The following is a 23,453-nucleotide window of genomic DNA, read 5'->3' on the forward strand; positions in this document are numbered from 1 at the left end:
ACACAAACAAGAGGTTTGGCACCTCAGATTTCACATGTTTGGCGGTGCCAGAGACTGTCTTCCCTAGACTAATGCTGCCAGCCAAACCTGAGGGTTACATGAAGAACCATTCTGTAAGTTGATATACTCATTAAACCATATGCAATAATAATGTTCTCCTGTTCAAAGAAGGCAAATGATTGGATTGGTCTACTCACCAGCTGCGCAAGCTGCTAAAATTTTCTCACTTCGACTTGGTTTTTTTGCTATCATATGAGTGCAGTGTTGCTTGTATTCCTATTTTAGAGGAAAATACATTAATTCAAATACTCTATTATTGAAAAAATGTTTTTAATCATTATGGAGTTTGTACTTCAACCAAAATAATGGATCAACCTTATTCACCATATAATTTATGTGTATTAGTAATTTGCTGTGTTGTGTTGGTGTGATATGTAGCAAAAGACAGCATTCAACAATTCTAACAAATTATATGAAACTAAAGTTAAAAGTTTAAGACAAATGTGGAAAGAAATATACAAACCCCATTTCCAGCAAAGTTGGGATATTTTTCAAAATGCAATAAAAACAAAAATCTGTGATGTTAATTCACGTGAACCTTTATTTAACTGACAAAAGTACAAAGAAAAGATTTTCAATAGTTTTACTGACCAACTTAATTGTATTTTGTAAATATACTCGAATTTAGAATTTGATGGCTGCAACACACTCAACAAAAGTTGGGACAGAGTTAAAATAAGATTGAAAAGTGCACAGAATATTCAAGACTCCACATTAAGCAGGCTAATTGGTAGCAAGTGAGGTATCATGACTGGGTATATAAGTAGCGTCCATCAGAGGCTCAGTCTTTGCAAGCAAGGATGGGTCATGGCTCACCCCTTTGTGCCAAAATTCGTGAGAGAATTGTTAGTCAGTTCAAAAGGAACATTTCCCAACACAAGATTGCAGAAAATTTAGTTCTTTCAACATCTACAGTACATAATATTGTGAAAAGATTCAGAGAATTCAGAGACATCTCAGTGCGTAAAGGGCAAGGTCAGAAACCACTATTGAATGTTCAAGCCCTCAGGCGGCACTGCCTAAGAAACCATCATGCTACTGTGACAATTATAGCCACCTGGGCTCAGGAGTACTTTGGAAAACCATTGTCACTTAACACAGTCCGTCGCTGCATCCAGAAATGCAACTTGAAACTGTACTACGCAAGGGAGGAAGCCATACATCAACTCTATGCAGAAACGCCAGTGAGTTCTCTGGGCCCAAGCTCATCTCAGATGGACCAAAAGACTGTGGAACCATGTGCTGTGGTCAGATGAGTCCACATTTCAGCTAGTTTTCGGAAAAAATGGGCGTCCAGTTCTCCGTGCCAAAGATGAAAACGACCAACCTGATTGTTATCAGCGAAAGGTGCAAAAGCCAGCATCTGTGATGGTATGGGGGTGCATCAGTGCCCACGGCATGGGTGAGTTGCATGGATGTGAAGGTACCATTGCCTCTGAGGCGTATATTAGGATTTTAGAGAGACATATGTTGCCATCAAGGCGCCGTCTCTTCCCAGGACATCCATGCTTATTTCAGTAGGACAATGCCAGACCACATTCTGCAGGGGCTACAACAGCGTGGCTTTGTAGACACAGAGTGTGTGTGCTTGACTAGCCTGCTGCCAGTCCAGATCTATCTCCTATTGAAAATGCATGGCGCATCATGAAGAGGAGAATCAGACAACGACCACAGACTGTTGAGTAGCTGAAGTCTTATATCAAGCAAGGATGGACAAAATTTCCAATTGCAAATCTACTACAATTAGTATCCTCAGTTCCAAAACAATTAAAACGTGTTATTAAAAGGAAAGGTGATGTATCACAATGGTAAACATGCCTCTGTCCCAACTTTTGTTGAGTGTGTTGCAGCCATCAAATTCTAAATTTGTGTATATTCACAAAATACAATTAAGTTAGTCAGTAAAACTGTTGAAAATCTTTTCTTTGTGCTTTTGTCAGTTAAATAAAGGTTCATGTGAATTAACATATCACAGATTTTTCTTTTTATTGCATGTTGGAAAATATCCCAACTTTTCTGGAAATGGGGTTTGTACATAAATACCAGTATTTATTTAGATTGTATGTCAGAGAAGAAGTCTGTGACCCACCTAAAGTTGAGACTTTAAAGATGATCATACATCTTTGAGAACAAAGTACACTAAACTAATCTGGAACCTCAGTCTGCCCAAACTACTATTTAAATAATCTATGTATTCAATCTCAATAATGGCCCTAATTCAATTCCAGAAGCAGGAACAAAATTGACCACAGTTTAAAAAAATGGGCCTTTTTTTAATGTTCTCTTCAGCATCTTACAGCAGGACGACAGATACTCCATGAAGCAATGTCCCTTCACAATGCAGCACAGGCACTCCAGCATAGAGAAAAAAATATGCTAGTGGCTAAAGTTTTCCATCACTAATATATCACTTCCTAGCAAGTACTTATTTGCAGTAATAACAATAACCACTGTTGAACATACAATTATCATTGACAAATATGACAAGTACACAATTTAAGCCTCTTGTGAATTACATAGCACAACTGTCAATGTCAATTATTTCAAATAACATTTTGGTTTCCTGTTTACACATGAGATACAAGACTTCAATAAATCAAATTCATGACAAAATTATACTGGCAGTCAGTTATAAGGTATAATCAGTACAGTCATTGTCACATTACTGCCATTTCAGACAGTTCAAAGGGGAATTTTACATATTTTGCCCAATGCTAAAGAAAACAGACTCTTAAGTAATACACTTTTTACATTTTAAACAGCCTGAACACTGACTGAAGCAAACAGTTTCAGAGGAAAAATACTGCTGTTAATATTGAGGACAATGATTTTATTTGAATTAGTCAATAGACCATGTGCAGGTGCAAGATGGCATCAAGAAGCTACATGTACCCATTTAAAATTCCATGTTGCATTATTATATAAAACAGAAGTTAACAGCTTTCAGCCAGTCACTTCCGATAAGATGGCGGCACCTTTGGTCACTGAAGCTTCAAGGGGCTCATCAAATGCTGCTACTGTTCTACTTAAACGTATTTCTAATGATCGCAAGATCCTGCTATATATTACAAAGTTGAAGTTCTGCATACCTACACTATCAGTGAGTTGCTCACTGGCAAAGAAAATGAAAGAGCTGTGCAACATGCTGCTACCTGAATTGATAGAGGCTTACAGTTACATAGCAAGTGGCTGTCTTGGTCGCTTTTCTTGTGATCACAAGGCCCTTCTGGACATCGTTAATCTGCTTAGGACAACGATAGTGACTAACGACGACTCCTTTGTTTGCATCTTCCGAAACAGCTCGATTTCTATCTTAAATATCTCTTTTTTTTCTTTTCAGGCTTCTTTTGAAGACCCTGACCTGGAGTTACAAGTTGACTTCAGTTCTTTGCAGAAATGGGACCTGCTCTCAGGGTCTCATGACTGGCTGCTTTTCGATATACTAAGGACACGGCTTAGAAGACAAGCACGCCTTCAGGGAGATTTTCATGGTTCTAGAGGTGGGTGGACTTGAGGTCGGTCCTGCCACCTCGTGCGTCGTGGGAGAGGGAAGATCGAAAGCAGCGAGCGGGGCTGCTGACTGTGCCCAGAGACCAAAGTTATTTGGGCAAAAAGCTTAGAAAAAGCAACAAAATAAACTTTAACATCATAAATCATGAGTTGTTTTGTTTTGTTTCCCCTCTTGCTGTGAAACAGGTTCACCTCTTTTTCCCTTATTAGGGAGAGACAGCCTGTGGTATGTCGAATTACCGAGTGAACGAGTAGTCTTTGGGGTACTGCAAGTCTGCGTCTTTATTGATGCTTTGCTGTATACTTGAGTGCTCGATGGGGGGGTGCAGATGCTTTCTTGCTGGTGGGGGAGAGGTGGGTCATTACTTTGATGCTACTTATGTGTGGAAAGGGGGAGCTGGACGAGGCTTTGGGATTCCAACATTTAACTGTCATTAAATCTTTGGGGCACTCCTCTGCCTTCATTGATGCTTGTGAAGAAAAAGAATTTCAGGATGTATTTTGTATATATTTCTCTGACATTAAATGTACCTACCTACTTTGATACACTTATTTACTGGCTGAAAGCAGGGGCAGATGGCAGGGGAGGTACGTGACCTTAGTCAGAGTGAGGACCAGACCTCAAGCCAGGTGTACTCGGCAGCCGCGAGGAGAGAGGCATCAAAGCTGGAGTCCTTCATTGGGAGTAGTGTGTTGCGATGTGCAGGGGCAGAGGCACTACTACCCGTCCAGTGCTTCACTCAGCAGAAGACAAGCTCCACTACAAGTCGACTGGAAGATTTTAATTGACTATATAAATATATATTTTTTGTGGCTGTATTTTGCTGATGTTTTGTAACTGTTTATCTTGGACTGGGCCTCAAGCCGCATTGTTGCCTTGGGGCAGGGTGCCACAATGTCCAGGCTGGAGTCAGTGCAGTACCACACTGTTCGTTTGGCGGGAGGCAGGCTCCATCATGGTCGACTGAAGATTTCAAAGAGCTGGACTATATATTAGGTCTTTATTCTTTGGAGCGTAGAAGGTTGAGGGGGGACTTGATAGAGGTATTTAAAATTATGAAGGAGATAGACAGAGTTGACGTGGATAGGCATTTTCCATTGAGAGTAGGGAACATTCAAACAAGAGGACACGAGTTGAGAGTTAAGGGGCAAAAGTTTAGGGGTAGCACGAGGGGGAACTTCTTTACTCAGAGAGTGGTAGCTGTGTGGATACCTGAAATCCCCCCAAAAATATTCTACATCTTGTTATTGGCATTTCATTTGTGGTACAAACAAAATCATACAAAGCAAGTGTATGAGTACTAGAGAAGCCCTGAAAAACATCTTGTATAACTTTGGCTCTGGAGAAGAAACCATGACTTCTGGTATATCTTCCACTATTTCCCTTTTTATGGTCAATGAGGATCGATGAAGCATTCTCTAAATTCTTCATTGAATAGTGGGGCAGGCATGGGCCGAATGCCCCACTCCTGTCTCTACTGCCATGATCCTTTAATGATCAAATTCATTTTTTTTTAAATTAAAGAAAAAAATCTGCCTTCAAAAATGTACAAACTGTTCATTGTACATCTCTAGATACTGCCACAAACTTTCTACATTCACCTTATCAAAATCCACCTGCAGGATCTTGTACATTTCAAATCATCAGTGATACCCTAATTCATAAAACCATTCTGTTACAGAACCCACAACACTACAGCACAATACAAGCCCTTTGGCTCATGATGGTGCAGCCCTTTCAACCAACCCGAAGATCAATTAGTTCTTCCCTCCACTTCTTTATTTAAATGTTAGCCAACTCTTGAACTCAACCGCTGACTAATGAAGGCTCAAACACCTTTGTAACAATCCTAACAACTTTCACAGCAACTTTGAGGGATTTATGGATGTGGACTCCAAGATCCTTCTGTTCCTCTGCACTGATAAGAATTCTGCCATTAACTTTGTTGAAAGAGTACAGAGAAGATTTGCAAAGATAATGATGGGACTGGAGGACCTGAGTTATAAGGAAAGATTGAATAGGTTAGGACTTTATTCCTTGGAAAATAAAAGATTGAGAGGAGATTTGATAGAGGTATACAAAATTATGAGGGGTATAGATAGGGTAAATGCAAGCAGGCTTTTTCCACTGTGATTGAGTGGGACTATAACCAGAGGACACAGGTTAAGGGTAAAAGGTGAAAAGTTTAAGGAGACAGTGAAAGGAATCTTTGTCTCTCAGAGGGTCATGAGTGTGAAGCAAATTGCCAGCTTAAGTGGTGCATGCAAGCTCAATTTCGACGCTTAAGTGAAGTTTGGTTCAGTACTAGATGAAAGGGTTATGGAGCGCTATAGCCTTGGTGCAATTCAATGGGAGCACGCAGCTTAAGTGGTTTCTGCATTGATTAGATGGGCCAAAGTGCCTATTTCTGTGCTGAAGTTTTCTATGACTCTATGTTACCAACATACTTTCCCAAATTCCTGCTTAATAACTTCGTCAGTTGTTCAGTTATTTTCTTTTCAATATTTTGCAGCTCTTCCAAAAACAAAGCCACTACAGGCAATCCCAGAGTTAAGAAGCTTCCGACTTACAAAGAACTCGTACTTATGAACAGCCTGCCATAAAGCCTATTATATTAAAAATTCATCAGCTCGAAGGAGAACGCCATCCGCTATTTTAAGTCAGATCACGTTGCTATTAATAGTGTTGCGTGTGTCCCATTTAACCTGTCTCAGTGCGGGTGGACTTTAGGACCCGGGGGAGCTGAGGACGCGCTGCCCACTGCCACTGCTGAATCTGCACTGTTTCTGTTCTGTTGACGGACGCGATAAACAAGTTAAAATTATGGATTGATAATTCCCATCTCATGTTTATTTCACTCTGTGATGAAGAATTTGTTGCGAGTGGGAGTTGGTTCAATCGTTTCAAAGTGAGGGAAAACTTACATAATATTAAAGGGTGAATCAGCGAGTGCCAATGTAAGTGCTGCAAGTGATTTTCCTGAAATATTGAAAAAAAATTATTGAGGAGGGAGGTTACTTGCCAGACCAAATATTTAATGTAGACGAGACTGGCTTATGTTTGAAAGGACCTACATTTCAAAAGAGGAAAAAGGTGCACCAGGGCATATGGCATCGAAGGATAGGCTAACCTGTTCCGACTTATGTACAAATCCAACTTAAAGACAGACTTAGGAATGGATCACACTCGTAACCCAGGGACTGCCTGTACCAAAAAAACAAATCATCAGCTGTGCCCGAGTAACTTGACCTAATATCTCCAATCACCTTGGTTGAATGATATATCATACATGGTGGAAAGTAGCCATGACATCAGCACATTATAAAGATTAATACTTCAGTGCATCAAGGGCAAAAAGCTGCACTGTTTAAAGAGTCAGCTTTCAGTCAGCAAAAGATGGAAAATTTCGATAAAGACTGAAACTTGATTAATTTAGTACTTCTCATTTGTTCTAAGCAAAACAGCTAGCTGCTTTTTTAAAAAAAAACATTTCGACAAGCCATCCACTAGACGCAAAATACTGAAAATATCCAAAGAAAATGAGCAATGGATAAACAAATGAGAATAAAAATAAATTAGTGTAGGTTCTGGAAATCTGAAATAAAAGAGAAACTACTCAAGATACTCGGGAAACGTTTCTCTTCCCACATACATGAATTATATTGAGAAGCATGAATTAATGTTTCTTGTCAAAATCCAGTCACATTGCATACATTCCAAACAAGTTTGTTTTTAATCAAATAAATTACATCAATTTAACAGTCATACTACATCTTGAACATGAAACCCCAACCGGCTGCCTATTACAATTCTGATATTCTACCCTATACAGATTCCAAGACATTTTAAGAGGTGGAACTGATGTTTGCTTTGTAACCTGTCACCATTTCAGAGGAAGAGAAAGGATCACTCTATGCTTGTGAGCAAGTTAAAGGGGACTTGCAGTGAAGAAACACCAGGGATTACTAAAGTGATGATGATGGATTGTATATACAGGTGTCCCCCATTTTTCGGACGTTTGCTTAACGTCAACTCGCTGTTACGAAAGACCTACATTAGTTACCTGTTTTCGCTAACAGAAGGTGTTTTCACTGTTACGAAAAAGACAGCATGCGCGCTGAGCAGCCAAACTCCTCCCCCGGAACTGCATTCTAGCCGGCATTGCTTAAACACGTGCCTGTGAGCATCTGTGCTTTATGTCGATTTATTTTGTGCATCCATTAGCAAGATAAGTTTTAAGGTCAATTACAGGACATCACCTGACTGTGCAGGTGATGCCTCCCTCCCAGATGCACTGAATAACTTCTACGCCCGGTTTGAGGCAGAAAATGACGTGGTGGCGAGGAAGTTCACCTCTCCTACAAATGACCAGGTGCTGTGTCTCACCGTGGCCGATGTGACAAGAATCCTGTGCAGGGTCAACCCACGGAAGGCTGCTGGACCAGACAACATCCCTGGTAGAGTGCTCAGAGGATGTGCAGACCAGCTAGCAGATGTTCTCACTGACATCTTCAACATCTCCCTGAGCAGTGCCACCGTTCCAACGTGCTTCAAGGCCGCCACCATCGTCCCCGTGCTGAAGAAGTCTTCAGTGTCCTGTCTAAATGACTACCGTCCTGTTGCACTTACATCCATCATCATGAAGTGTTCTGAGAGGCTCATCATGAGGCATATCAAGACTCTGCTGCCCCCCTCACTGGACCCCCTGCAGTTTGTGTACCGTCCAAACCGCTCAACAGATGACACCATTGCCACCACCCTCCACCTGGCCCTAACCCAACTGGACAAAATAGACACATACATTCGGATGCTGTTCACAGACTTCAGTTCAGCATTCAACATAATCATCCTTCAGAAACTGATTGGAAAGCTGAGCCTACTGGGCCTGAACACCTCCCTCTGCAACTGGATCCTAGACTTCCTGACTGGGAGATCTCAGTCAGTCTGGATTGGGAGCAGCATCTCCAACACCATCACATTGAGCACTGGGGCTCCTCAGGGCTGCATGCTCAGTCCATTGCCGTTCACTCTGCTAACCCATGACTGTGCTGCAACACACAGCTCAAACCATATCATCAAGTTCGCCGATGACACGACCGTGGTGGGTCTCATCAGCAAGAACGACGAGTCAGCTTACAGAGAGGAGGTGAGTGACTAACGGACTGGTGCAGAGCCAACAACCTGTCTCTGAATGTGAACAAAACAAAAGAGATGGTTGTTGACTTCAGGAGGGCACAGAGCAACCACTCCCCGCTGAACATTGACGGTTCCTCAGTAGAGATCATAAAGGGCACCAAATTTCTTGGTGTTCACCTGACGGAGAGTCTCACCTGGTCCCTCAACACCAACTCCATAGCAAAGAAAGCCCAGCAGCATCTCTACTTTCTGCGAAGGCTGAGTAAAGTCCATCTCCCACCCCCCATCCTCATCACATTCTACAAGGGTTGTATTGAGAGTTTCCTGAGCAGCTGCATCACTGGAAATTGCACCATCTCGGATCGCAAGACCCTGCTGTGGATAGTGAGGTCAACTGAGAAGATCATCGGGGTCTCTCTTCCAGCCATCATGGACATTTACACTACACGCTGCATCCACAAAGGAAACAGCATTATGAAGGACCCCATGCACCCCTCATACAATCTCTTCTCCCTCCTGCTGTCTGGGAAAAAGCTCGAAGCATTCGGGCTCTCATGGCCAGACTATGTAACAGTTTCTTCCCCCAAGCTATCAGACTCCTCAATACCTGAAGCCTGGACTGACACCTTGCCCTATTGTCCTGTTTATTATTTATTGTAATGTCTGCACTGTTTTTGTGCACTTTATGTAGTCCTGTGTAGCTTTCTCTGTGTTGTTTTTTTTTAAAACATAGTTTAGTCTAATTTTTGTACTGTGTCATGTAACACCATGGTCCTGAAAAACGTTGTCTCATTTTTACTATGTACTGTTACCAGCAAAGATAGGAGTATCCGTTGGAGTCTGGTGATACTATTTTTAACAGTATTTATCAGTAAAAATACACAAAAATAATATCAATGCAAATATAGAGGTAATATACGTCATCAATACTAAACCTAAAAGTGCAGGTATAATAATAATCAATAAGAAATAAGCTCTATTGTTGTCTAGGGGATAATGAATTGTCCGATGGAAATATAAAGTTCAGTTCAGGCAGGCTGCGGTAGTCGTTGGTCGCTGTGTGGGGGGAGGGGGAGAGAGGGGGAGAGAGGGGGAGAGGGGGGGGAGAGGGGGGGAGGGGGGAGAGGGGGGGAGAGGGGGGGAGAGGGGGGGAGAGGGGGGGAGAGGGGGAGGGGGGGAGGGGGAGGGGGAGGGGGAGGGGGAGGGGGAGGGGGAGGGGGAGGGGGAGGGGGAGGGGGAGGGGGAGGGGGAGAGGGAGGGGGAGGGGGAGGGGGAGGGGGAGGGGGAGGGGGAGGGGGAGGGGGAGAGGGAGGGGGAGAGGGAGGGGGAGAGGGAGGGGGAGAGGGAGGGGGAGAGGGAGGGGGAGAGGGAGGGGGAGAGGGAGGGGAAGAGGGAGGGGAAGAGGGAGGGGAAGAGGGAGGGGAAGAGGGAGGGGAAGAGGGAGGGGAAGAGGGAGGGGAAGAGGGAGGGGAAGAGGGAGGGGAAGAGGGAGGGGAAGAGGGAGGGGAAGAGGGAGGGGAAGAGGGAGGGGAAGAGGGAGGGGAAGAGGGAGGGGAAGAGGGAGGGGAAGAGGGAGGGGAAGAGGGAGGGGAAGAGGGAGGGGAAGAGGGAGGGGGAGAGAGAGAGAGAGAGAGCTATTGACTTGCCGACTTTCCTTTATGATCTTGATCCGTCGATGCTGTGGCCATTCACGTATGACCCCTCTGTCCTTTAGCTAGACCATAGACCGTTCTTCCGTGGTGGACGTCACCCAGGCAAGGGTGGACACACACACAAGCACCCACCAGTCTCGTAGCGTCTCTCCTGGTGCGTCTGAGGGGTGTTCCCCAGATCTTACTTTTATCCCCACTCACGGGGTCTCAGGTGTCAATCGGGTTGGGATGATTGATCAAACCCACCCCCTCTGGTTGCCCCCTGAGGGGTTTCAATGAATAGAACAGTACTCAATACACAATCCTTATCCACGAGACAGTCGCAGTAATCTCTCTTTTGTCAATAGGAGACATTCCAACCTGTGGGCCTCTCTCTCATTAATTTACATGAGCTGTGATCAATAACAACTGCCTTTGGTGTTATCCTGTGTCTCTCTCATCTCCCTTGCTAACAGCATCGAAATAGTAGCGATTTGCGATTCTCCAAGGGGGGGGGGGCATTGGCGATTCTGTACCCTTCTGCCCATCAGAGTTGCTCATCATTCGTTAAAGTACTGTACCAGCAGTTATGGTCAAAATGACTATAAAAGTGACAACTTGACTTGAAGGTATTGGAAAAGCCTAAAAGAATGCATAAGGGCGTTACATTTAGTGTAAAACTAGACATAATTAAGTGTTTCAATCGTGGTGAACAAAGAAAGGATATACTGAGTTTGGCTCAACAGTGTATTTTGTGTTTACTAGTGAGTTTGGCTAAGGGTTTGTGGAAGTTGACGAAGACGTTAAAGAGGTTTTGGCATCCCATGACCAAGAACTGAGAGATAAAGAGGAAAGGATAACAACTGAAACCAAACGGCCCGAAAGTGAAGTCGTCCTGGAACTGAATGGGAAGCAATTGCGTGAGATTTTCGCTGGGATTGAGAACGCTGCAATGATTGCAGATAAGTAGGACTTTAATTTTGAAAGGGTCTGTAGGTTGAGGGCATAGTTGCAGGATGGTTTGAGTGTTTACAAAGATCTGTATGATAGAAAAATGTGTGAGGCTAAGCAGTCAAGCATACTGTTGTTTTTCAAACCTTCCACATCAGCCACAGCAGATGACAGAACTCCACCTTCGACATTGAGGCAGACAGAGATAGAAGGTGACCTGCTTCCCCTGATGGAAACAGACGACGAAGAGATGACACCCCAGTCTCCCACCATCCCAACCTCTGACGACTCAGCCTAACATACCATCATCATCAGTGTGCTCACTGTCTTCCTGATTCCAGTAAGTAAAACTGCACCGGATGTACATTATTTCTACTTTATATAGGCTGTGTATTTTTATGTGTTATTTGGTAGCTTCATAGCTTAAAGGTTACTGGAAAGAGTGCTTCTGCCGGGAGCGCTTGCGATGTGTGTTTTTGCTGCGAATGCTGCCGAGAGCGCTTGCGAGATATTTTCGCTGCGGTGGACAGTGCTGCAATAATTGTAGAAAAGTATTCCTACATTATATAGGCTGTGTATTTATCAGATAATTCCTGCTTTTACTATATGCTACTGTTATTTTAGGTTTTATGTGTTATTTGGCATGATTTGGTAGGTTATTTTTTGGGTCAGGGAACGCTCACAAAATTTTCCCCTATAAATAAATGGTAACTGCTTCTTCACATTACGACATTCCGGCTTACAAACCGGTTCATAGGAACACTCTACCTTCGAATAGCGGGGGAAACCTGTATAAGAATATGGAAGCGGGCACAGAAATTCCAGAGGCAAAAGCTAGGAAATACAGAAGCAATCATGGAAAGTTAGAAGTCACTGACCTGTAGAAAAATGGGCACAATGGAATTTTCAGCAGCCCAGTTAATATCTATTTAGTTTATCAATTTGAGACTTACATGTCCATGAAAATAATCGCAGTCAAGTTGAGTCAGTAATTTGGTAAGTTCTCCCTTTTCAGGCTGTTTGAAGCCAGCTAACTGTATTATAGGTTTCTGTACCAGTCCAGCCATCTGCAAAATAAGAATAAGATCTCATTTGTATTTTGCAAATATTTCAATAGTTCCATTGAGTATCAACGAATATATGCAATACACAACCTGCAATTCTTTTTCTTCAGACATTCACAAGAACAGAATGGTACCTCAAAGAATGAGTGACAGTAAAAACATTAGAACCACAAAGCTCCCCTACTCTCCACCTAACGCAAAAGCAGCATCAAAGCATCGTGCATCGACTCTCCACCTCCCCCACTTACTTCAGCAAAAAAAAGCATCAGAACTTCATACAGAAAAAAATCAAGGCACATGACTCATCAACCTCCTCTCATATTGGTGAAGAAAGGAAAAGCATCGCTTCTCATCAAGAATAGCTGAGAACCACCACCCTAATGAGCCACATACAGTTCTCATTACAGTATTCACACAAGATTCGAAAATCACATCCCATTCAAAAATGTTTTACACCCATTATCTGCTAATAATCAAATACCTCTTTTGAACAGTCAATTGTCCATCAAACATGTCTTAAATAAGCAATTAAGTATATTAACTGTTAACATACATTGGAGCTGCAACAGTGTACAGATTCAGCCAAAATATTAAAAAACCATCACTGAGAATAAGTTCAGAAAGAACAAATCCAAATGAAGACTTAACCACGAAGACAACACATGTTAAATTCAGCATAACACACATAAAGTGCTGGAGGAACTCAGCAGGTCAGGTAGCATCTATGGAAAGGAATAAGAGTAAACGTTTTGGGACCAGACCTTTACAGGAATAGAAAGCAAGAGGGAACATCTAGAATAAGGTGGTGTGGGAGGGCGAGAATTACAAGCTAGAAGGCTAGGTAAGGGACGAAGAACTGGGAAGCTGGGAGTTGACAGGAAAGGAAAAGGGCTGAAAAAGAAGGAATGTGTTAGAAGAGAGGAGAGGAAACCATGGAAGAGAGGGAAGAAGGGGCACCAAAGGGAGGGGATAGGCAGGTGAGAAGTGAACGGGTAAGAAGAGAGCTAGATTGGGGAAATGAAAAAGAGAGTAAGGGGAGAAATGACCATAAGTTAGAGAAATCGATGTTCATACTGTCAGATTGAAATCTATATTCATTACAGGTAGTCCTCGAATTACAAACATCCGACATAGTGGCATAGTCTCACAATTGCCATCTCACTGCTTCAGTCCAGTCACACACATTCAATCCCAACCTACTCACACAAAATGCTGGAGGAACTCAGCAGGCCAGGCAGCATCTATGGAAAACAGTCGACGTTTCAGGACGAAACTCTTTAACAGGACTAGAGAAAAAAAGCTGAGGAGTAGATTTGAAAGGTGGGGGGAGGGGAGAGAGAAATGCCAGGCAATAGGTGAAACTGGGAGGGGAGGGATGAAGCAAAGAGCTAGGAAGTTGATCGTGAAAGACAAAAGGCCATGGAAGAAAGAAGAAAGGTTGGGGGGGAAGGTGCAACAGAGAGAAGTGATGGGTGGGCAAAGATAACATGACAGAGGAACAAGGGGATGGGAAACGGTGAAGGGGGGGGGGTGGAGGCATTACCGGAAGTTTGAGAAATCTATGTCCGTGCCATCAGGTTGGAGGCTACCCAAACAGAATGTAGGGTATTGTGTGGCCTTATCCTGGCAGTGGAGGAGGCCATGGATGGACATACCAGAATAGGAATAGGAAGTGGTATTAAAATGGGTGGGCACTGGGAGATCCCACTTGTTCTGGCTTGTTCAACTGAATCTCTTCTATTTCATGTACGTCTGTTCTTACCCCATCCTCCCGCCACACTACCAGGGATAGTGTTCCTCTTGTCCTCACCTATCAACCCACCAGCCACCACGTCCAGCACGTAATTCTCCAAAACTTCTGCCACCTCCAACTGGATCCCACTACCAAGCATATCATCCCCCCACCCCCCCGCAATTTCTGCTTGTCGCAGGGATCGCTCCCTACGCAACTCCCTTGTCCATTTGTCCCTCCCCACTGATCTCCCTCTTGGCACTCATCCTTGCAAGCAGAACAAGTGCTTCTTCACCTGCCCCTACACCTCCTCCATCACTACCATTTAGTACCCCAAACAGTCCTTCCAGGTGAGGCAACACTTCACCTGTGAATCCGTTGGGGTCATATACTGTGTTTGCTGCTCCCAGTATGGCCTCTTGTATATCAGTGAAACCTAACGTAGATTGGGAGACCACCGTCCGTCAGAACAAATGGGATCCCCCTGTGGAAACCTGCTTTAATTCCATTTCATATTCTGGTATGTCTATCCATGGCCTCCTCCACTGCCGGTATAAGGCCATACTTTGGTTGGAGGAACAACACCTTATATTCCATTTCAGTAGCCTCCAACCTGATGGCATGAACATAGATTTCTCAAACTTCCAGTAATGCCTCTACCGCCCCCTGCCCCTTCACCATTCCCATCTCATGCTATCTCCTTGCCTGCCCATCGCCTCCCTCTGGTGCTCCTCCCCCACTTTCTTCCATGGTCTTCTGTCTTTTCACCAATCAACTTCCTAGTTCTTTGCTTTATTCCCCCCCCCCCAAAGTTTCACCTATCACCTGGTGTTTCTCTCACTTCTCCTCCCAAATCTACTGGGAAATCTACTCTTCAGCCTTTGTTCTCCAGTCCTGCTGAAACAACGACTGTACTTTATTTCCCCATAGATGTTCCCTGGCCTGTTGAGTTCCTCCAACATTTTGTGTGTGTTGCTTGGATTTTCAGCATCTGCAGACTTCCTCTTATTTGTGATTTAATCCTGACCTCAAGTGTTATCAGTGTTTAAATTTCAGTTTATTCATATGCATAAAGAAGATGAAACACCTCCAGAAGCAAAGGCATATAGTATTATAAGTAGCATTCACAAGAAATAATACAGGACTATTTATAAAAAAAACTAGAACAAAAATATGTCCACTTCAGTGTAAAGTGCTCATTATGTTGCTAAACTGCTTTAGCTTTACTATATTCTCCTTGTCATCAACAGCACCTCTGCTATGAGCTCTGGTCTTCTCTATTATCTCAAAGATGTGCAAGCTAGTAAGTTCATTTGCCACTGCAGATAGTCCCAAATGTGTAGGTAAGTAGTAGAGTGTGGGAGCAGTTGATTGGAATATGGGATTAGTGTAAATTGATGCTTTGTGGTCAGCACCTATGAAGTGAGTCAAATAGCATGTTTCTATTTAAACTATTGAAGTTCACTTCAAGTTCACTCCAAGTTCACTTGCCTTGTCACTGACCTTTTCCTACATCCATAGGTCCAAGAGACATAGGAGCAGAATTAGACCATTTGGCCCATCAAGCCTGTTCTGCCAATCAATCATGACTGATCAGTTTCTCCCCCCTCTCAGCACCACTCATCGGCCTTCTCCCCATAACCTTTGATGATGTGTCCAATCAAAAACCTATCAAACTTTGCTTTAACTACGACCAATGACCTGGCCTCCACAACTGCCTATGGTGATAAATTCCACAAATTCACCACACTCTGGCTAAAAGAATTTCTCTGCACCTGTTTTAAATGGACACTCCCCTATCCTGAAGCTGTGCCCTCTTATCCTAGACTCCCCCACCATGGGAAACATCCTTTCCACATCTACTCTGTCTAGGCCTTTCAACATTTAAAAGGTTTCAATGAGATCCCCCTCAGCCTTTTAACTTCCATGAGCACAAACCAGAAGCTATCAAAGGTTCCTTGTATGATAACCTTTTCATTCCTGGAATCATTCTTGTGAACCTCCTCTGAGCCCTCTCCAATGCCAGCGCAACTTTTCTTAGATGAGAAGCCCAAAACTGTTCACAATACTCAAGGTGAGGCCTCACCAGTGCCTTATAAAGCTTCAAGATCACATCCCTGCTCTTGTATTCCATACCTCTTGAAATGAATGCTAATATTGCATTTGCCTACCTCACCACTGACTCCACCTGCAAGTTAACCTTTAGGGTGATCTGCACAAGGACTCTCAAGTCCCTTTGCATCTCAAATTTTGGATTTTCTCCCCATTTAGAAAATAGTCTGCACATTTGTTTCTTCTACCAAAGTGCATGAGCATGCATTTTCCAACATTGTATTTCATTTGCTACTTTCTTGCCCATTCTCCTAATCCGTCTGTCCTTCTGCAGTCCACGTGTTTCCTCGACACTAGCTGCCTCAAAACCAATCTTTGAATCACCTGCAAACTTAGCAACAAAGCCATCTATTCCATCATCTAAATCAATGACATATAGCATGGAAAGAAGCGGGCCCAATACTGACCCCTGTGAAACACCACTAGACACTGGCAGCCAACCAGAAAAGGGTCCTTTTATTCCCACTCACTGCTTCCTACCAATTAGCCAATGCTCTAACCATGCTAGTAACTTTCCTGTAATACCATGGGCTCTTAACTAGGTAAGCAGCCTCATGTGTGGCACTTAGTTAAAGGTGATCTGTAAGTCAAACTATACAAACTCCTCAAAGAATTCCAACAGGTTCGTCTAGCAAGATTTCCCCCTTTTTTTGGACACACTTCATAAAGCTTTTACTATCCACTTTGATATTGGTTGCTAGCTTGCCTTAATGTTTCATCTTTTCCCTCCTAATGATTCTTTTGGTTGCTCTCTGTAGGGTTTCAAAAGCTTCCCAAGCTTCTGTCTTTCCACAAATTATTGCTTTATTGTACACCCTCTCTTTTGCTTTTACATTAGATTTGACTTCGCTTTTCAGCCATGATTGTACTATTTTGGCATTTGAGTATTTCTTTGTTTTTGAAATCCTGCACCTTCCTCAATTTTCCCCCAAAAGCTCACACCATTGCTGCTCTGCTGTCATCCCTGCCAGCATCTCCTTCCAATTTACTTTGGCCAACTCCTATCCCATAGCACTGTAATTTCCTTTACTCCACTGAAATACTGCTACGTCAGACTTTGCTTTCTCTCTATCAAATTTCAAGTTGAACTTAACCATTTTGTGATCACTGTCTCCTCAGGTTCTTTTAACTTAAGCTCTTTAATCACCTCTGGTTCATTACATAACACCCAATCCAATATAGTTGATTCTGTAGTAGGCTCAATGACAAACTGCTCTAAAAAGCCATCTCATAGGCATTCAACAAACTCACTCTCTTGGGATCTATTTCCAACCTGATTTTCCCAAACAACCGGCATGTTGACATCTCCATGACTATCAAAACATTGCCCTTTTGAAATGCTTTTTCTATTTCCTGTTGTAATCTGTGGTCCACATCCCAGCTACTGTTGGGCGGCCTGTATATAACTGCCATCAGGATCCTTTTACCCTTGCAGTTTCTTAACTCTACCCACAAGGATTCAACATCTTCCAATCCAATGTCACATCTTTCTACTGATTTGATGTCATTTTTTTTTACCAGCAGAACCATGCCCCCCCCCCCCCCACCTACTTTCCTATCCCTCTGCTACAACTTGGAACCTTGGACATTTAGCTCTCAACTACAACCATCTTTCAGCCACAATTCAGTGAAGGCGACAACATCATACCTTTCAACCTGTAATTGTGCAACAAAATCATCCACCTTATTTTTTATACTCCGTGCCTTGAGATATAACAATGGTGAGTACTGTATTTGCTACCACTTTTTGATTTTGCATCCCTAATGCACTGATACACACCAATTGTGTCCTATCACCTCTCTGCCCTTTGATCGCATGTAACCTTTGCTTTTTTTACATCCATCCTATCATGAGTCCCTTCATTCTGGTTCCAACCCCCCCCCCCGCCAAATTAGTTTAACCCCCCCCCCCCCAACTGCTCTAACAACCCAGTCCGTGAGAAGATTGGTTCCTCTCAATTTTCCTCCTGAACACTGACAGAAAAAAGGTATCTAAAAAGGGAGACGAAAACCTTCAGAAACTATGACAAGCATGGACAAGAAAGAAGCATTTGCCAATGACATCAGTTAAAAATGCTGAGTGGCTGATTCTTTTAGAAATTCTGACTGTCACCAATATTTGCTTTCAGGCAATTCTGTTTACTGAAAGCAACTTGATTCACCACACCCTTTCAAAACACTAGCATAGCTTTTAGTCAATTGAAGAAGAGTACTCAAAGAACATAACTGAAAAGAAATACCCTATTTACAGCGAGCAATGTTCCCCATTTTACATATACTTCAGCAATTTGGACTATCTACAGTAAGCATACCAAGACACTAGAAATTCACCATCATCGCTGCCCCCACAAAATCATTGTTACACTAAACTCATCTCTATTGGATAGGCATGTCACACCTTGTCATCCACAGGGCTTTTGCTGGGAATTAGTCTTCACCATTATTGCAAAGATGTACAAGTTAGTACAGTAGTTTTATTGGCCACAATAAATGACCAACAGCAAACTGTCAAAACAGATTATACAGCATCCTTTCATGGATAGGGATGGGCTCCACCAAGTTTCAGATGCCCAAGACACCCCATACGATGAGCAATCACCAAAAAGGTCGGTGCAAAAAGCTTGTCATGACGGCGCCCCGACGACTCCACCAGGAATTCAGGGTCTGTACATGCTCAAACAACAATTGCTGGAAGAGCACTTACGGGTTTTCTCAATTCACGGTTGGTTGAATTCGCGCATACAAAACTCATGGATAAGGTGGGCCGACTATATATATCTGAGGCCAGAACGAAGTGATAATGGCACTAAATGGCAACTCCTTTGCTTGAATCTTCAGAAATAGTTCTATTTCCATCTTTAATATTTCTATTTTTCCCTTTTAGGATTCTTTTGAAGACCCTGACCTGGAGTTACATGCTGACTACGGTTCTTTGTGAGAATGGGACCTGCTCTCGGGCTTTCACAACTGGCCGTTGCTCGGCATGCCAGGGGCTCAGCCTAAGAGTTTGGCTCACCTTTGGAGGCCTACAATCTCAGGGCACAGGAGATGGGCAGATCGAAGGTCGGTGTCCCAGACCGGTGTGTTGTGGGAGCTGGAACATCTTTGACTGTGTGCCCAGAGATCTGAGATCTTTGGGCACAAAGCTCGAAAAAAGTGACACAACAGACTTTTAACATCGTAAACCAGTGAGTTGTTTGTTAAGTCTCCCATCTCACTATGAAACAGAAACACAGAGACACCTCTTTCTCCCTTACTGGGCAAAGAGAGAGTCTGTGCTACGTTGAATGCCGGGTGAACAATATAGTCTCTGGAGTACTGCAACTCTGTTTCTTTACTGATGCTTTGCTCACGTTTGATTGCACTGTGGCAGGTGTCAATGCTTTTTTTTTGCCAGTGGGGGGAGGGGAGATTGTTGCTTGCTGCCGGTGGGGGGGGGGGAGGGGGTGACTTTGGGGTTCTAACATTTAATAGTCATTCATGCTTTGGGGCCCTTTGTGAAGAAAAAGCATTTTGGGATGTATATTGTACACATTTCTCTGACTTTAGGAGCATAGAAACATAGAAAACCTACAACACAATACAAGCCCTTTGGCCCACAAAGTTGTGCCGAATATGTCCCTACCTTAGAAATTATGAGGCTCACCCATAGCTCTCTATTGTTCTAACCTCCATGTACCTATCCAAATGTCTCTTAAGAGACGCTACCGTATCCGTCTCCACCACCGTTGCCGGCAGCCCATTCCACGCACTCACCACTCTCTACATAAAACACCTACCTCTGACATCTCCTCTGTACCTACTCCCCAGCACCTTAAACATGTGCCTTCTTGTGGCAACCATTTCAGCCCTGGGAAAAAACCTCTGACTATCCACACGATCAATGCTTCTCATCATCTTATACACCTCCATCAGGTCACCTCTCATCTTTTGTCGCTCAAAGGAGAAAAGGATGAGTCCACTCAACATGTTTCCATAAGGCATGCTCCCCAATCCAGGAAACATCCTTGTAAATCTCCTCTGCAGCCTTTTTATGGTTTCCACATCCTTCTCGTAGTGGGGCGACCAGAACTGAGCACAGCATTCCAAGTGGGGTCTGACCAGGGTCCTATATAGCTACAACATTACCTCTCAGCTCCTAAATTCAATTCCACGATTGATGAAAACCAATACAGAGTCAAGCTACACAGCTGCTTTAAGCATCCTATGGAATCGGACCCCAGGATCCCTCTGATCCTCCACACTGCCAAGAGTCTTACCATTAATACTATATTCTGCCATCATATTTGACCTACCAAAATGAACCACTTCACACTTATCTGGGTTGAACTCCATCTGCCACTTCTCAGCCCAGTTTTGCATTCTATCAATGTCGCGCTGTAACCTCTGACAGCCCTCCACACTATCCACAATACCTCCAACCTTTGTGTCATCAGCAAACTTACTAACCTATCCCTCTACTTCCTCATCCAGGTCATTTATAAAAATCATGAAGAGTAGGTGTCCCAGAACAAATCCCTGAGGCACTCATAGAACCACAGAACACTAGAGCACAGTATAGACCCTTCAGCCCTCCATGTTGTGCCGACCCACATAATCCTTTTAAAAAAAAGTACTAATTGGTGGTGGCATCCGTCGGTCTTGAGAGACCATGGATCTGCGCCTGGAGTTTCCAGGGCGCAGGCCTGGGCAGGGTTGTATGGGAGACCGGCAGTTGCCCAAGCTGCAGGCCTTCCCCTCTCCACGCCACCGATGTTGTCTAAGGGAAGGGCACTAGGACCCATGCAGCTTGGCACCAGTGACGTCACAGAGCAATGTGTTGTTAAGTGCCTTGCTCAAGGACACAAACATGCTGCCTTAGCTGAGGCTCGAACCAGTGACCTTCAGGTTACTAGTCTGACCCCTTGCCCACTAGGCCACGCGCCAACACGTTTAGTACCGTAAATTCCGGACTATAAGCCGCTACTTTTTTCCCACGCTTTGAACACTGCGGCCTATACTACGGTGCGGCTAATGCATGTTTTTTTTCATGCCGCCAAAAACATTTTGCCTCGTAACAGTAGACCAATAAAATTGATGAGTAGTTCACAGAGGTCCAATGAAATTGTATGATAAATCAAGAGCATGTTCACAATTAAATTATTGTAAATCAGTCATTTGTACTCACCCTCATCAACATGGAAAACACTCGAAGAAAAGCATATGATGCAGCTTTTAAGTTAAAGGCGATCAATCTGGCGGTTGAAGAAGGAAATCGAGCTGCTGCACATAATCTTGGCATAAATGAATCGATGGTGAGACGGTGGAGACGCCAGCGTGAAGAACTGAGTCAATGCAAAAAGACGACAAAAGCTTTCAGAGGTAATCATAGCAGATGGCCCGAACTTGAAAACTTTCTTGAAGACTGGGTTAACACACAGAGAGCAGGCGACCGCGGTGTTTCCACCGTGCAGATCAGACTGAAGGCTAAAGCAATCGCCACCAAAATGAAAATCGAAGATTTTAGAGGTGGGCCATCGTGGTGTTTTAGATTTATGAGACGAAAAGGCCTGTCCGTCAGGGTACGCACGACTCTGTGTCAGCAGCTCCCTCCCAACCACGAGGAACAACTTGCTAACTTCCGCACATTCACTCAAAGATAGCGGAGAATTCCATCGGGCCAGATGATATCATAAATATGGATGAAATACCTTTGACGTTTGACCTGCCTCTCACCCGAACTGTTAATAAAAAAGGTGACTCGTCCATCACACTGAAAACAAGTGGCCATGAGAGAACGTATTTTACTTGTGTTCTGAACTGCACAGCATCTGGACTAAAGTTTCCACCGATGGTGATTTTTAAGCGGCTGACAATGAAAGTTCAGTGAAAGCTGCCATCAAGAGTACAAACTCCAGCTGTGATTCCTGGGGGCACCACGAAGTATTTGCAGCCACTGGACATCAGCGTGAACCGGGCATTTAAAGTGGCGCTGCGCGTTGAGTGGGAGGCTTGGATGACGAGCGGCAAGAAATCCTTTACCAAAACAGGACGCATGCGAAGAGCATCTTTAACTCAAGTCTGCCAGTGGATCCTAAATGCGTGGAGCTGTGTCACAACATCCACCATCAACAACAGGTTTCGAAAGGCTGGACTGCTGCGTGATGAAGAGGACCGCGTGCGCTCAAGTGAGACCGACAACGAAGAGACTGAAGTGAGTGACGAGATCCTGAGGTTGTTCAATTCGGACACTGAAGGACTTTGATGGTTTTAGTGCGCAGGAAGAAGATGAAGAAGGCGATCAATAACTTTTCCTGGTAGGCTGCAGTATATATATATTTTTTTACCAGTCGTTAGGAGATATTGGAATGTTGTTCGTGCACTGTTCAGTAAAAAAGTATACGCAACGTAATTTGTGTGTTACCGATACGTATGTATATTTAAAAGTAGCTGTGTTACAGGCACTGTTCGAAAAAAAGCATTTGCAATATGTATTTGTTTATGTTACCATACGGATTTAATTAAAAGTTAAGAAATCCTCACGTGTAATATCTTTCTGTGTAAATATCTCATATTACAACGTGGGACACCTGCGGCTTAAAATCTGGTGCGTCCTGTACAAGTACAAAGTTGATTTTCTTTCTAAAATGAGAGCGTGCGGCTTTTAATCAGGTGCGCTCTGTAGTCCGGAATCTATGGTACTTAAAAAAAGTACTAAACCCACTCTACCCCATAACCTTTCATTTTTCCGTCGTCCATGTGCCTGTCCAAGAGGCTCTTAAATAGCCCTAATGTTTTAGCCTCCACCACCATCCCTGGCAAGTCATTCCAGGCACTCACAACCCTCTATGTAAAAAATTTTACCCCTGATGTCTCCCCTAAACTTCCCTCCCTTAATTCTGTACATATGCCCTCTGTTGTTTTCTATTGGTGCCCTGGGAAACAGGTACTGACTATCCACCCTATCTATACCTCTCATAATCTTGTAGACCTCTATCAAGTCCCCTCTCATTCTTCTACGCTCTAAAGAGAAAAGTCCCAGCTCTGCTAACCTTGCTTCATATGACTTGTTCTCCAAACCAGGCAACATCCTGGTAAATCTCCTCTGCACCCTCTCCATAGTTTCCACATCCTTCCTATAATGAGGTGACTAGAATTGAACACAATAAAGTGCAGTCTCACTAGAGATTTGTAGAGTTGCAACATGACCTCTCTACTGTTGAACTCAATCCCCTTGTTAATGAAGCCTAGCATCCCATAGGCCTTCTTAACTATCC

The 23,453-nt window shown here is 43.5% G+C and overlaps 1 protein-coding gene across 1 annotated transcript in view; it reads right to left on the reverse strand.

Annotated features, from left to right (window-relative positions):
* The window catches only part of slf1 (SMC5-SMC6 complex localization factor 1), a 142,339-nt gene that overhangs the window by 107,276 nt on the left and 11,610 nt on the right, over positions 1–23,453 (reverse strand). The window contains exons 2-3 of the mRNA XM_059969320.1: positions 12,243–12,356; positions 198–276 (exon numbers count right to left, since the gene is read on the reverse strand). Of these exons, the coding sequence (XP_059825303.1) occupies positions 198–276; positions 12,243–12,356 (193 nt within the window). The remainder of the gene's footprint in view (positions 1–197; positions 277–12,242; positions 12,357–23,453) is intronic.

The sequence above is a fragment of the Hypanus sabinus genome, chromosome 5 (genome assembly GCF_030144855.1).
Source record: "Hypanus sabinus isolate sHypSab1 chromosome 5, sHypSab1.hap1, whole genome shotgun sequence".
Lineage (NCBI taxonomy): Eukaryota > Metazoa > Chordata > Chondrichthyes > Myliobatiformes > Dasyatidae > Hypanus > Hypanus sabinus.